Below are 16016 nucleotides of genomic sequence, written 5' to 3' on the forward strand. Positions count from 1 at the left end.
GAGCAGCCATCTAAGATACTCCACTGGTCTCACCCCTTCGAGAGCAAGGGAAAATGAAGAAAACAAGATACAAGGAAAAGATTAGTCCAAAGGACTAATGGACTACAGCTACCACGGCCTCCACCAGACTGAGTCCAGTACAACTAGCTGGTGCCTGGCTACCACCACTGACTGCTCTGACCAGGATCACAACAGAGGGTCCCGGACAGAACTGGAGAAAAATGTATAACAAAATTCTAACAAAAAAAGACCAGACTTACTGGCCTGACAGAGACTGGAGAAACCCTGAGAGTATGGCCCCCTCACACCCTTTTAGCTCAGTAATGAAGTCACTCCTGAGGTTCACCTTTCAGCTACAGATTAGACAGCCCCATAAAACAAAATGAGACTAATAGGGCACAACAGTCCAGGGACAAGGACTACAAGGCACGAGGGGACAGGAAAGCTGGTAATAGGGAACCCAAGGTTGAGAAGGGACAGTGATGACACGTCATGGGGTTGTTAACCATTGTCATAAAACAATATATGTACTAAATGTTTACTGAGAGACTATTTATTTGTAAATCTTCATATAAAGTACCAAAAAAATAAAAAAGAATCCTTTTGGGAGTTTCAAGCCCTCACGGCAAAAATGGAAGATGAAAAGTTTATGCCAGACACCCAAAGATAGCACTTGTCCCTAGTTTGGGTTTTTTTGTTTTTGTTTTTTTTTCTTCCTTTAGGTCATGAGGTAAATATTGATTATAAAGATGACCATATGTCCCAGTTTAACTGGAATAGTCCTAGTTTATTCCCATTGTTCCACCATAATTATTAGTAGTGCCCCCTTCACTCTCAAATGTGTTCCAGCTTGAATGGTATCTGATATGGTCACCATGTTGCAATACAATAAAATTATATTTCCTTGCCCCCCGGCCTTCCCCCTCTGGGACGACAACTTTTCTGCCTAAGGGTTGTTCCTTGATCACCCTCTCAAGAGAAGACCTTTAGCTGCTCTAAGAATAGTCTTTGCTGGTTGTATTTTTGTGTTAGTTCCCTGGCCTTCCATTGACAAAAATCAATCACTGCATTTGCTGGAGGGACATCATTGAAAACACACATGAGCTCCTGCATCATTTGCTGCCCCTCTCTGAAGCACCACATGAGAAAGTTTTTTTTAGCAACTTTTTGCTTCCTACAAAGAAAGATGTTTCTTTCTCTCTGGCTGCAAGAACTCTGTAATGGACCACTTCTCCCTTTTCTCCTTGGCTTCCAGGAAGCTCATATATATATGTACAGCTGAACTAGAGAAACATTGTAAGCCCTTATGATTAAGGTATACCGGTATACTGGTTATTTTTTGTTGTCATTGTTGTTGTTTATTTGTTTTGTTTTCCCTCCAATCTTGACTTCCTGCTGTATTTACAGTTTCCTTTGTTCTGATTTGTTATGCTTATTTATATTTTTCTTATATTTATTTATAATTTATCATTATTTTATAAATATGATTTTCATTGTAAGTATCCTTCAATCCTTTGAAGAACCAAAATAGAAAAGAAATACATAAAAGGAGTAAACTTACAGAATGCAATTTTTAGCTAATAGATTGAAATCACCTGCTCCTCCATGGCATGTTACAATGTCTGAGGTCCTACCATGTGAGAGACAATTATCCGAGGCTTACAGACTTGTTAATCTCCTAACTCGAATAATTCACCCCTATTAAAGTGCAAAGGGTGAACTCTTCAAGTCTTTATCAGCAAACACCTGGTAAAATCAAGGCGAGAGCATGAAGAGGGCTTGGTGTCAGTAAGCCAGGAGCAGGCTACACTTACAGGAAAGGAAGGAAGGCTGCAAAGACACAGGTCACTCAACCAGGGCCTCACCCAAGGTCACAGACACCTGAGAGGTGGCTGGAGAATGAACCTCCACAGGAGGCATGGGTTCAGGTGGCAACCTTAGGAACCATGGGCCCTTAAGTAAACCACTTTACCTCTGTGGTCCTCAGTTGTCTCAACTGGAAAGTAAGGTGGTTGGATGAGATGGAATCCACAGTGACTTCCAGCTTTGAAATTCTGACCATGCTCCTGAGGGGAAGGGTCCATCCTAGACTGACCAGCTTCTGGCTGGGCCTAACAGCAGCCCAAAGGAGGAGGCACACACCTGAGGTTCCATTCAGACTAACTATGCTCCTCAGGTTGGCAAGGAACCCCCTTCCAAGCTACTGTTAGGGCATCCCTGGGGCACTGACCAGCCAAGGAAAGGCTGCAAAGCAAGAGGAACCTGCCAGAACACATTCCTTCTGACAATTGCTTAGCCAATCAGGTAGTCACGGCTATATTAGACTGAGTTCCCACATGCTATGGGAGTGGTTTTCAGCTTCACCATGAAACACGGGCTCAGGAGGTGGGTTAGCAAGCAGATAAAAAGCAAGTGATTCAGCCTCTCATGAGCACTTTAAAAATTCAGGGCCAGATAAAGATTAGTACTAACCTGAGAGCTAACCTACCCCTTAGAAAGCTCATCCTTGAATAACCCGGCAGCACCACCTCCGCCACCAGCTGCAGCACCAGCATTCGGACAGCAGCATCCACACCCATTATCTCATTGGACCCCACTGCAGCCCTGATGTGCATTGAGGCAGAAATTGTTATCCAGTTTATAGATTAGGCAGATGAGGTGTTACCAGTTGACATTGACTCTACTCCACCTTATGGCGACCCAACATGTGCAAGAGTAGAACTGTGCTCCATAAGGTTTTCAATGGCTGACTTTTCAGAAGTAGATCACCAGGGCTTTCTTCCAAGGTGCCTCTAGGTGGACTCAAACCTCCAACCTTTTGGTTAGCAGCTGAGCACGTTAACCATTTGTATCCCCCAGGGACTCCAGCTGAGGTATAACAAGCCTCAAACCCACTTGGAGTCCATCCCAGAGCAGAGAGTAGAACCTGGGCCTCCTGTCTCTAACTGCCCTGCAGTTCTCAGACCTCTGCCCTGCCTTCTGTTCCCACCACCCCACACATCCATGGTGCTCAGAGCCACAACAGGCATTGTGTCACTCCACACCTACATGAAAGCAGGTGAAGGAAGGATGGGGGCCATTGGGCAAATGGAGCTGGGGACTTTGGATTTCTAGCTGAGTTCCCCTGGTTAAACTTTTAGAAATATCAAATGGTTTGACACTGAGTCAGAGCTGCCTAGGCTGTGGACAAGTCACAGTAACTCTCTCTTCTTTTTTTTTTGTGTGTGTGTGTGCTTTGGTCCGGTCACTGTAGAAGAGCGTGATTTCTCCTCTGTGGCCACTGATCTCCAACACGGGACTAGAGGGGAGAAGAGACTGGAACAGAGCCACCCTCAGCATCCAGTGTGGCTTGTGCCAGGACCAGGGATGACTTGGCCATGGACAAAGCCGTCTCCAACCTTCCACCGTTTGCATAGCACACAGGGGACTCCTGGGGGGCCACTTGCCACTGCCAACTGAAATAATACAATGGCAATATTGACATCCTTCATGACGTTTTCAAGACAGACATTCAGGCAGAAAGTGCTGGTGCATTTTCTGTCTGCGAAGTAGAGGGTCATGCCTCACCAATATGAATGGTTTGGACCCTGATGACCTGCTCTGAGTCCACTCACAGCCAGTGACACTTGCAAAAAATTCTCAAAGCTGTCTTTTGTTTGGCTTCTGCAGCTCTTGACCAATGTGGCCAAAGCTAGACGCCTCCTTGGGACACTCAGATTCTCCATAAATGCAGCCTGCCGCAACCCTCCCTGAATAGCATCTGAAGTCTCTGTGAAGGTCATGGATCCTGAACAAAGTGTCAAGGGCACCAAGAAGGCTGAGGGAAGTCCCCGGAAGCGGCTGACCAAAGGAGAGGCCATCCAGACCAGTATTTCATCCAGTGCTCCATACCCAGGCAGTGCCACCACAGCCTCCCAAGAAAGCCCCCTCCAAGAGCTCCTAGCCCCGCAGCCCTTCCCGGGCTCCTCATCAGTTCTTAGGGAGGGCTCTCAGGAGAAAACAGGCCAGCAGCAGAAGCCCCCCAAGAGATCCTCCATTGAAACCTCCATCCACATTTCGCAGCTTCCACAGCACCCTCTGACACCAGCATTCATGTCGCCCGGCAAACCCGAGCATCTCCTGGAGGGCTCCACATGGCAGCTGGTTGATCCCATGAGACCTGGGCCCTCAGGCTCCTTTGTGGCCCCCGGGCTCCATCCACAGGGCCAGCTCCTCCCTTCCCATGCTTCCATCATCCCCCCTGAGGACCTGCCTGGCATCCCTAAAGTCTTTGTACCCCGTCCCTCCCAAGTATCTTTGAAGCCCACGGAAGAGGCACATAAGAAAGAGAAGAAACCCCAGAAGCCAGGCAAGTATATCTGCCAGTACTGTAGTCGGCCCTGCGCCAAGCCCAGTGTACTCCAGAAACACATCCGCTCACACACGGGTGAGAGGCCCTACCCCTGTGGCCCCTGTGGCTTCTCCTTCAAGACCAAGAGTAACCTCTACAAGCACAGGAAGTCTCATGCCCACCGCATCAAAGCGGGCCTGGCCTCGGGAATGAGCAGTGAGATGTATACCCCAGGCCTGGAGATGGAGAGGATCCCAGGGGAAGAGTTTGAGGAGCCTACCGAGGGAGAAAGCACAGATTCAGAAGAGGAGACGGGGGCCCCATCCAGTCACCCTACAGAGGTCTCCCCCAGGCCTAAGCACCTCCTCCTTTCCAGCGGTCTGTACAGCTCTGGGAGCCATGGTTCCAGCCATGAACGCTGTTTCTTGTCCCAGTCTAGCACATCCCAGTCACTCGAGGACCCTACTCCATTTTCAGAACCCTCATCTGAGCACCCCCTGAGCCATAAACCTGAAGACACCCACACAATAAAGCAAAAACTGGCCCTGCGCTTAAGTGAGAGGAAAAAGGTGATTGATGAGCAGGCGTTTCTGAGCCCAGGCAGCAAAGGGAGCACCGAGTCTGGCTATTTCTCCCGCTCTGAGAGTGCCGAGCAGCAGGTCAGCCCCCCAAACACCAATGCCAAGTCGTACGCTGAGATCATTTTCGGCAAGTGCGGGCGGATCGGGCAGCGGACAGCCATGCTGACCTCCACCTCGACCCAGCCCCTCCTGCCCCTGTCCACTGAAGACAAGCCCAGCGTGGTGCCTTTGTCTGTGCCCCGGACCCAGGTGATTGAGCACATAACGAAGCTCATCACTATCAATGAGGCCGTGGTGGACACCAGCGAGATCGACAGTGTGAAGCCCAGGAGGAGCTCACTGTCGCGGCGCAGCAGCATGGAGTCTCCCAAGTCCAGCCTCTACCGGGAGCCCCTGTCATCCCACAGTGAGAAAGTGAAGCCGGAACAATCACTGCTGAGCCTCCAGCACCCGCCCAACACCACTCCCCCTGTGCCTCTCCTGAGAAGCCACTCAATGCCTTCTGCTGCCTGCACTATCAGTACCCCTCACCCTACCTTCCGAGGGAGCTACTCCTTCGACGACCATATCACCGACTCCGAAGCCCTGAGCCGCAGTCACGTGTTTACTTCCCACCCCCGGATGCTGAAACGCCAGCCAGCAATTGAACTACCTTTGGGAGGCGAGTACAGTTCCGAGGAGGCTGGACCAAGTAGCAAAGACACAGTCTCCAAACCTGCAGAAGAATCAGAACCCAAGGAAAGTGAACTCACCAAAAAGACCAAGAAGGGTTTGAAAACTAAAGGGGCGATCTATGAATGTAACATATGTGGTGCTCGGTACAAGAAAAGGGATAATTACGAAGCCCATAAAAAGTACTATTGCTCAGAGCTTCAGGTCACAAAACCCGTCTCCACCGGTGCTCACGCGTCTTCGGAAGCTGAAAAGAGTCAGGCTGAGCATGAGCCCTGGTCCCAGATGATGCATTATAAGCTAGGGACCACCTTGGAACTTACTCCACTGAGAAAGAGGCGGAAAGAGAAAAGCCTGGGGGATGAGGAAGAGCCGCCTGCCTTTGAGTTGACTAAAGGTCAGTTTGGCAGCCCTGGGCCATCAGATGCTGCCCGGAACCTTCCCCTTGAGTCCACCAAGTCACCAGCAGAACTAAGTAAATCAGTGCCCTCCTTGGAGGGATCCATGGGCTTCCAGCCAAGGACTCCCAAGCCAGGGTCCAGTTCAGAATCAGGGAAGGAGAGGAGAACAACGTCCAAAGAAATTTCTGTCATCCAGCACACCAGCTCCTTTGAGAAATCTGACTCTCTCGAGCAGCCCAGTGGCCTGGAAGGGGAGGATAAGTCCCTGGCCCAGTTCTCATCACCCCCATCTGCCCCGCATGGGAGGTCAGCTCACTCCCTGCAGCCTAGGTTGGTCCGTCAGCCCAACATTCAGGTTCCCGAGATCCTAGTGACCGAGGAGCCCGACCGGCCAGACACAGAGCCTGAGCCACCCCCTAAGGAGCCCGAGAAGACAGAGGAGTTCCAATGGCCCCAGCGCAGTCAGACACTTGCCCAGCTACCAGCTGAGAAGTTACCACCCAAAAAGAAGAGACTGCGGTTGGCAGAGATGGCCCAGTCATCTGGGGAGTCCAGCTTTGAGTCCTCCATGTCCCTGACTCGCAGCCCAAGCCAGGAAAGCAGTGTTTCTCTGAGTGGGTCAAGCCGCTCAGCCTCATTTGAGAGGGAAGATCACGGAAAAATTGAGGCCCCCGGGCCCTCATCTGACCCACGCTCCAAGCCCTTGGGCACTCACATGCTGACTGTCCCCAGCCACCACCCACACTCCCGAGAGATGCGCAGGTCAGCCTCGGAGCAGAGCCCCAATGTATCCCATTCTGCCCAGATGACTGAGACACGAAGCAAATCATTCGACTATGGCAGCTTGACCTTGGCAGGCTCTTCCACACCAGCCCCAGTGGCTCCAATGGCTCCAGCAGCCCCTCCAGAGAGAAGAAAATGCTTTTTGGTGAGACAGGCCTCTCTGAGCAGGCCTCCAGAAACGGAGTTGGAGGCCATCCCCAAAGGAAGACAGGAGAGTGAAGAACCACAGCCCTTATCCAGTAAATCATCTACCAAAAACTTGTTGCCCCAGATTTCCTCGGCAGCCACCTCACACTGTGGGCACCCAGGAGGCAAGGGCCAGGTGCAAGACAGACCTTCTCTAGGGTCCACTCCGCCCTACACTGAAGCGCTGCAGGTGTTCCACCAACCCATTGCCCAACTTCCCCTGCATGAGAAACCATACCTGCCCCCACCAGTCTCTCTTTTCTCCTTCCAGCACCTTTTGCAGCATGAGCCAGGACAGTCTTCAGAATTCTTCTCCACCCAGGCCATGTCTAGCCTCCTGTCCTCACCATACTCCATGCCCCCAATTCCTCCCTCCTTATTTCAAGCCCCACCACTTCCTCTCCAACCTACTGTTCTGCACCCAGGCCAACTTCACCTCCCCCAGCTCATGCCTCACCCTGCTAACATCCCCTTTCGGCAGCCCCCTTCATTTCTACCTATGCCATACCCGGCCTCCTCAGCACTGTCTTCTGGCTTTTTCCTGCCTCTGCAATCCCAATTTGCACTTCAGCTCCCTGGCGATGTGGAAAGCCATCTGCCCCAGGTCAAAACTAGCCTAGCCCCACTGACATCAGGAACGGCTGGCCTCTCCCCCAGCACAGAGTACAGCAGAGACATCCAACTGCCCACTGTGCCTCCCCCAGCCAGCTCCTCAGCACCCACATCAGCACCTCCGCTGGTCCTGCCCACCTGTGACACGATGGTGTCTCTGGTTGTGCCCGTCCGCATTCAGACCAACATGCCGTCTTATGGGAGCGCGATGTACACTACCCTCTCCCAGATCTTGGTCACCCAGTCTCAAGGTAGCTCAGCAACTATGGCTCTCCCTAAGTTTGAGGAGCCTCCATCCAAAGGGATAACTGTGTGTGGTACAGATGTGTATGAGGTTGGTCCTGGACTGGCTGGGGTAAGTGAAGAGCAAAGCAGAGGTTTCCCAACTCCGTACCTGAGAGTGCCTGTGACATTACTGGAAAGAAAAAGCACTTGCCTATCATCAGAGAGTGTTTTGAGCCTGGAGGGGAATTCATCAACAGCAGGGGGAAGCAAACGTGTGCTTTCACCAGCTGGCAGCCTTGAACTTACCATGGAAACCCAGCAGCAAAAAAGAGTGAAGGAAGAGGAGGCTTCCAAGGCAGATGAAAAACTCGAGCTGGTAAAACCATGCAGTGTGGTGCTTACCAGCACCGAGGATGGGAAGAGGCAAGAGAAATCCCACTCGGGCAGCCAGGGCCAGGGAAGGAGGGAACTGGAAACACTGTCCAGCCTATCCTCAGATCCATCTGACCCAGAGGAAATTCCTCCCCTTGCTCGTCCTACATTGCCCCATGAAACAGCCCCAGGCTCAGAAGTTTTGAAGGAATATGCCCAGCCATCTAGCAAACCTCACCGAAGATCGTTGCCCACACTGAGTGTAAAGAAGGAAGATTCCAAGGAACAACCTGACCTCCCTCCACAGATGCCTCCCAGCTCTCTGCCCCTGTCAGAAACGTCTCCTAGACCATCCAAGTTGCAAGAAGGTACGGACTCAAAGAAGGTACTGCAGTTCCCCAGCCTCCACACGACCACTAATGTCAGTTGGTGCTATTTAAACTACATTAAGCCAAATCACATCCAGCATGCAGATAGGAGGTCTTCTGTTTACGCTGGTTGGTGCATAAGTTTGTACAACCCCAATCTTCCGGGGGTTTCCACTAAAGCTGCTTTGTCCCTCCTGAAGTCTAAGCAGAAGGTGAGCAAAGAGATATACACCATGGCCACAGCTCCGCATCCTGAGACAGGAAGGCTTGTGTCGTCCAACTCCTGCAAGCCCCGCATGACAGAGGTAAGTTCAGCCTTGTTTTTCTTCTGACAATTGATTTAAAAAAAAAAAAAAAAATTCTGCTGAGCTTTTAAAGCCACATTCTCCTCAAGTCTCATTTGCAAAACTAGAGCCAGGTGATTGGGCAGATTTCCTTTCTGGAAACTGTGACCGGTCACTTACAAGGAAACGTGTTCATTGAGTTTCTTTGTCAGTTTATCCTTCCCATCATTGGAATAGATATAATCCAGTGAAGTTAGCTGTAAGGTGATCCTGCTTTTCCATTAGCCTCTGTTATAAAATCAAAGATACAACCTCAGCGAAGAAAAAGCAATTCTCCAAAAAACCTGGTTGGAAAACTTAGCTAATGGGAACGCTTGCATCAATTTCAGAACCACTGCTTCATCATATGGTTCTCCCTTGTAGTTTTGGTCCTTTCCCATTCCCCACATCTGCTATTTTTGTTCCTTGGTACCACTTGAAATCCTTCCTATTTCTGGAGATTCTAGAATTTGACACAAACAACTGAAATATTCCTTCTGTCTTTTCTGTACTTAGGATAACAAATAGAGCTGGGCTGCAGTATCTGTCTTTACCAGTAGGTAGCAATATCACTCAAAGTTTGACTCATTTGTGTTGTGTGGTAGCACCAGGCCCTCACTAAGGGTTGGTATTTACTCTTTAATCGCCTCTGATCTGAGCCTGCATCAAGAGCTATGAAATGAACTGCTTCCCTGCTTTATAAGCTCAGCAAGTTTAAATTCTATAATTCCAAGTTTGCTTCAGACAAAAACACCTCTGTACCCTTACAAGACCAGTTTAAGGATTCAAGCTATGATGAGTTATTTTGACTTGGCATCTGTGGAATAAGAATTGATCTTTTTTTATTGATCAGCCTCATTGTGCTAGGCACTATGCTGGGCCCTTTAATCCAGTCAATGCTCACCTCTACATCTCCATTCTATATATGAGAGAACTGAGACACAGAGGCTAAGGGAGGCCAAGGTCATATGGCAAATTTTTTTGCACACCCATAATTTAAAACCAGGCCTATCTGACTCCAAAGAGTCTTTCTATTTTTCTTCTTTCAATTATTTGAGGAAAAATAACCTTGAAAGATTATTGCAAGTTTGACGATGTCTGTTAGTGTGGCTTTGCTCAAATCAGACAGAAATTCCCTAGAGTAAACTCATATTGTAGATAAATGAGCAAAACCATGTTCCATAACTTTCCATACTTTCATATCCTTCTCTTTTATCATTGAATGTTGTGCATTGAATCCGTTTTTAGCTCTGCTGGATATTATTCACAGAACTGTTTTCCAAGTTTATTCTCTAAATGTCCTTGTTAATATACAGACATCCCTAGATGAAATTCCCATGAAGTTAGCTATAAGGTGATCCTGCTTTTCATCATGACTGACTTGTTCTCCAGTGTCTCTTACTGGCTATGTTTACTCCCAAGATACTGTTGTAATTATATTCATACTTATGACTTCTTGAACACTTGCTATGTGCCAGTATTATGCTAAACTTTAATGTCACAGCCACCTTGAAAGTAAGGGTGCCACATCACCATTTTATGGATGAAGATACCAAAGCACAGAGAAGTTGAGTAACTTGCCCCAAGGCCACACAGTAAATGACAGAGCCTGGATTAAAAACTAGATCTCACTCCAAAGCCCTTTCAAATGATCTGGGCAGCCTCTGTGTTCTAACAACTAAAAACTCAACAGGCCATTTAAGAAAAAGGAAATTAATTTGGTTTAATTGGATTTGTCAGTCATTTGTTTAAAATGCTGCTTTACTAAAATGAACTGAAACTTGTGAACTTTATTTTTGAATATTCTGTTTGATTCCTGGCACATTTCCTGCCAGAAGTGCACCAAGCTGGTACATTTATATAACTACATGGTCCATGGCTTGAAGCCTTTCTACAATCACATCCCTCTCTCTCTTTCCAGTAATGGGGGGCTCACCACCTCCCAGTACAACCCCATACATCTTTGGATAGTGATTTGAGAAAGTTCTTTATTCTACTGAGCTGACATTTGTCGTTCTGTAGCTTCCATTCTTAATAGTTGTGAAAAGTCCCTTTGGGCTTGGGCTATCTTGGTGTTTCGAAGCTCTTCCTAATTGTCTTCATGAAGGTATGGGCCACCCTATCATGCTTGAGTTTGGTCACAGATTTTTTTTTTTATGTATAAGCCCAGGAGAAACCTAAACTTATGTGTGAGTCCACTTTGCATCCACATTCCGCTCCCCAGATCTCGCCTTTCTTTTATCTCCTTGGAGATCATTTTGACAACAACTGTTGCAAAGAGATTAAGAGCAATGACTTGGGTGTCAAGTTGCTCGGGTTTGAATCCCACTACCTAACTTATGAGCAATGTGACCTTGGGCCAGTTACTTAACTTTTCTGTACCTTGGTTTCCTCATCTGTAAAATAGGGATAATAGTAATACTTACCTCCTAGGACCGTAATGACAATATGACAGTGACACAAGGTAGGATGAGAACTGCACTCCAGGAACTGCTGGCTCACAGTCCCCAGGACAGCATCACTGTTCCCTACACAATGGTGTGAACACCCCCCCCCACCCCCCATCTGGAGGGTCAGAGGACATATTCTTGGAATGGTGGAAGATGTCCAGGAAGTACAAGGTCAATGCCAACCCTCTCCATTGGGCCAGCTCTCACCATTGAGGCCCATGTCTCTGTGAAGAGAATGGGTTCCATTAGACACCAGAACTGCACACTCCCTGGTGGACACTCATCAGTGGGCTGGCCCAAAAACAGCTTCACTAAGCTCAGAGCCTCTCTGGGCCTGGCTCTGGGGAACTCTGGGGTCAGGGCCATCAGCCTGGATCCCAGCCTTTGGTACATTTCCGGGGCCAGCATCCTGGAGCAGGAGACCTGTGCTCTGCTCCCAGCTCTGCCCTTAACTTGCTGAGTGTCCTTGGGCTCCTTGAGCCTCAGTTTCCTGATCTATAAAGTGAACTGGACCAGTCAAATACCAGTAGCTACCCAGATGTGGTCCCAGGGTAGGAGGTGGTAACAGGGAACCTTCCCAGAGAGACCAGCCTTGGGCTAGGAGCTAGGCAGGGCTGCAGGGCTCCCTCCTGCCTGTCCCCACCTCCTGGAGAATGCATCCCAGGACACCCTGCTTTGGCTTGGACGGACATCATGGCTTCAATATCCCACCTATGATTCATCATGCCAGAATCTCCCCAGAGTCATATAGGCCTAAGATTTATGAACCCGAACCTAGAAAGCAAGTGACCACCTCACTGGAGACCCTGGAATGTGGGAGACCCAAGCCCCAAAGTAAACATAGTGCAAAACAGAATTTGGGCTAGAGGCCCCGAGAAGCTCACAGCAGGCTCCTGGGGGGTTATGGCCTCTGGCTTTTCAAACAAGCTAAGGCCTCCTGAGTCCAGCCTCACCTCCCCATTGCAGTGGCTCATCTTGGAAGGCTGGAGGTGCTCTGAGCACCCAGTCCCTGCCTCCTTTCCTTGTGCTGGCAGGTCCTCCAGATCCTCAAAAAGGCAGAGTCTTCATTTATTTGTTCAACGTTCACTAAACAGGCCCTGTTTGCGGTGCTGGGAAAACCAAGGAGATGAAGATATGGGCCTGTCCTCAGGAGCTCCCAGGCTGATGTAAGAACCCAAGAGTAAACACATGTGGCATTGACCTTGTGCTTCCTAGACATCTTCCACTCTCCCAAGAACATGTCCTCTGACCTAGTCAGAGGCCCACCTTTGGAACCAACTTACCATTTGGCCTTGGATAAGGGACTTCAGCTCTCTAAGGATCAGTTTCTTCACTTCTGTAAAATGGGGCTAATAACACCCTTCATGGGGCAGGGCGAAGCTTAAGTGAGCTAGCCTGTGTACGCATGCAATACCCTGTAAGGCATCATCGTTAGTGTTACATTCCTGACTGACAATGAACATTTTAACCAGCAATGGTTTTGTCATCCCTGCGGTGGACCAGGTTCATCTCCCTTCGCTGGTTTCCCCGGAAGGCCAGAAAGATATAGCTAGAACCGAGAAGGAAGAAGAGAAGCGAGGGAAGCCGGAGGAGGACGCTCCTGCCTCCAAGAGAGGGGAGCCGGCGAGGATCAAAATCTTCGAAGGAGGGTAAGGACCATGTTTGGTTTTCATTTTCTGCTGCCTGTGGAATAAGCACTGGCCTGGCCAGCAGCCTGGGGGTAGACCGTCTGTATTCAGAGGCAGCGAGCATCTCAAACAGCAGGGCTGTGCCCCCGAGGTTTCCTGTGGTACCTGCAATGCCTTTCAGCAGACGCCCCCTTCGTGGGACTCACAGACCACTCTGCGTTTAAGAGCGCTGGGCTCTTTGGTGGGGGTGGGAGCTCTGGTGTTGGTTGTGGATCTGGAGGAATCTAGGTCTTTCTCCAGCCCCTTATTTCTTCATTCTCCAGCCCCTTATTTCTTCAGTTCCTTGTCCCTGTGTTGGGGTCACTGGTGAGTCTCCCTGGGCTACTGTTTACCTTGCTGTGTATTCCCTGAAAGTCACCTCCGTCTGCCCAAGTGGCCACCTTGGCATGCCTTTTCCTGGGCCACTGTCCCTGGGTTTCCCAAGGAAGCTCAGCTCTGCCTCCAGGGCTTCATGCAGAGCTAATAGCACATAGCGCACAGCAGCTGTCACACTGGTCTCCGCCCCGGCTGGCTGGGCCCAGGCTCCACTGGTTGTTAATATTTTGAATATCATTCCTGGCAATTCTCCTTTGCTGCTTGTCTTTGGAAACCTAATGATCAAAACATCTCAGAACTCACGAGTTTGGGAACTCTCCGAGCTCCAGAAGGGTGCTTCGTTTCAGATTTGCTTTGTGGAAGTTCTGTGCAAGCTGTGTTCTGTGTGGCCACTTTTTGCTCCCTGGGATTTGGGGTGTCTGTAAGCAGGTCCTGTGGTGTCCGTCTCAGGGTCCTATGTCTGTGTCTCTGGTGTCACTGGTGCGGCCCTTGTTCTACATGGCCCTGGGAGGCAACAGTGTAGAGGACACTCACCCCCTGGGGGACAGTCCCCATGAGCACCTGCCAGCACTGGGCTGTCACTGGGGGCTTCTGATTCTCTAGCACTGCAAGTTCCTAACTCATGGAGTAAAAGGGAGGACACAGTTCCTCCATAAGGTTGGGGGAAAGCAGAGGCTGCCAAGCTCCCCAATGCCACCAGTCTGCAGCCTCTGGTGGCCCTGACCAGCAAGGCCCGGGGCGGGGCCGTGGCGGTGTTGGAAATGTGTGGGGCAAGGGTAGTAGGTTGTCACAGTGATGGGAAGGGGTCAGGGAGGGTGACCATCCTGGTGGGGGGAGGGGAGGCGGGCATTCTTCCCTGCAGGGAAGAAGCATCCTGCCCCTAATACCAAGAACAGCTCCATTGAGAAACACTGGACCGAAGGCTTTTTCAAAATGCAAATCCTCTTTCTGTTTGGGGATGGAAGGGTTTCTGCTCCTGCTCCTGCTGTTTGGTTAGAGTGCCCTCGTGTGTCTCTGTGTTCTTATGTCACGGGGCCCTTTCAGAGGCTACCCAGACTTCACAGCCTTGGTGCATCTGGTCTCGGTGACTTTCCTGCTCCCCTCTTCAAGGACTATCCGTGGGGCTCACAGGGGCTGCTGAGTGGTAGCTGGTGGACGAGGAGCTTGCCTTCAGCAGCATTCTGTGTGTGCATGAAGAGGAGTTTGCTTCTGCCCCCAAGAGGTTCAAGCCTGCAAACTGGAGGTCCTGCTGGTTAGTGAATCCTGATTCAGCCAAATCCCAACACCAGTTAAAAGAAAAGGGAGGAGGAGGGTTAGGTCCTGTGGGCTGTAGGTGGAGGGGCCTCTCCTTCCTCTAACTTCTCCCTCCTCGACCTTGGCCACATCGGACCATCTCAGACTCCTTCCCTGTCTCCTATGGCTCCCCAAGACTGCCCCTGCTGCCCTCGTTCCCCTGAGAGGCATGAGCCTGGGGAGTGGCAGCTGGCAGGAGCCTGTCCCTATTCTGGTTCAAAGCTCTGCAGTCTGCTGGCCGTCTGTGCCCACATGGTCTGCCTCAGGTGAAAGGTTACACCTGGGTTCCTGCACACCCTCCCCATACAGATGCCTTCTCCTCTTTGTCAAAGTCAATGGCTCCATCATTTTCCCCAAGCCTAGACCTGGGCATTGGTCTCTACTTTTCCCCCTCCCCCCACTGTCACAGCCAGGCTATCACTTACTCCCAGCTGCTCTGCTTCAGGACCTCCCTCTCTTCCATTGTCCATCGTCTCTACCCCAGAACAGTTCTCCCACTTCTATTCTACCTTAGACAATCCCTCCATCCATCTGACCCTCAGTCTCCTCATCTATAAAATGGGACTAATAACATACTTGTTAGGATTGTCAGAGGATCCAGCGAGACCAGTGTAGAGGCTGTAGTTTATACTTGCAGAACAAATGGAAATCTGCACGTTTTATCACTGTTATATCCATCTCTTTTATCTCTCTCCAAGATTATCTCACTCTGTTCCATCTACTGCGAAAAAGATCACCCCTGCTCTTTAAATTTGTCACATCCAATTTAAGCATTTAAGGGGGTTTCTGTAGTGTAACCAGTCAGATTTTTCTCTCCTCAGGCCAACTGTCTCATCTGGGGACCCACTATGCCTCTCACCCTTGTATCTAATGATCCTTCTACATTCATGGTTCACTTGGGGCTGGTGGTATCATCCCCACCACCACCAGGAGTGTTTGGAAATGTAGGAGGTGGAAGCATTTTTGTCACATAGCTGGGGGCCAGCTGGGGGCACCTCTGACATTCCATGAATGGACCCAGGGGTGCCGACACTCCATACACCAAGACTTGTCCCACTCAAAACACCAAGGGTACCCTCACCTAGAAACACTGAATATATCCTTCAGGCAAACCCATGTGCAGTCACCAAGGTTTTTTTGCCTTAGACTCATTTCTCCTCCTTCTTTTCAAACACACTGAACATTTATATTTCACTCCAGTACATGTTTGACAAGGATCTGCAGTGGGGCTCTGTTCCTCGGAGTCACTGAGGGATCCAGACCAATGGAGGCTACGAGAGGAAGAAGAAAAAACTGGTGACTTGTACACAGGCTCTTAACGCTTCCACCCAGAAGCTTGTGCTCTTCATTGGCCAGAGCAAATCACATGGCCTCACCTGACTTTGAGGAAGTGGGGAAGGCAGTCCTGGCTTATGCC

General features: G+C 49.8%; 1 protein-coding gene across 1 annotated transcript in view; it reads left to right on the forward strand.

The window, feature by feature from the left end:
• Positions 1–16016, forward strand: part of HIVEP3 (HIVEP zinc finger 3) — a 511051-nt gene that overhangs the window by 438995 nt on the left and 56040 nt on the right. The window contains exons 6-7 of the mRNA XM_004372078.2: positions 3254–8835; positions 12807–12952. Coding sequence (XP_004372135.1) covers positions 3781–8835; positions 12807–12952 — 5201 coding nt within the window. The 5' untranslated portion in view covers positions 3254–3780. The remainder of the gene's footprint in view (positions 1–3253; positions 8836–12806; positions 12953–16016) is intronic.

This window comes from Trichechus manatus, unplaced genomic scaffold (assembly GCF_000243295.1).
Source record: "Trichechus manatus latirostris isolate Lorelei unplaced genomic scaffold, TriManLat1.0 scaffold00015, whole genome shotgun sequence".
Lineage (NCBI taxonomy): Eukaryota > Metazoa > Chordata > Mammalia > Sirenia > Trichechidae > Trichechus > Trichechus manatus.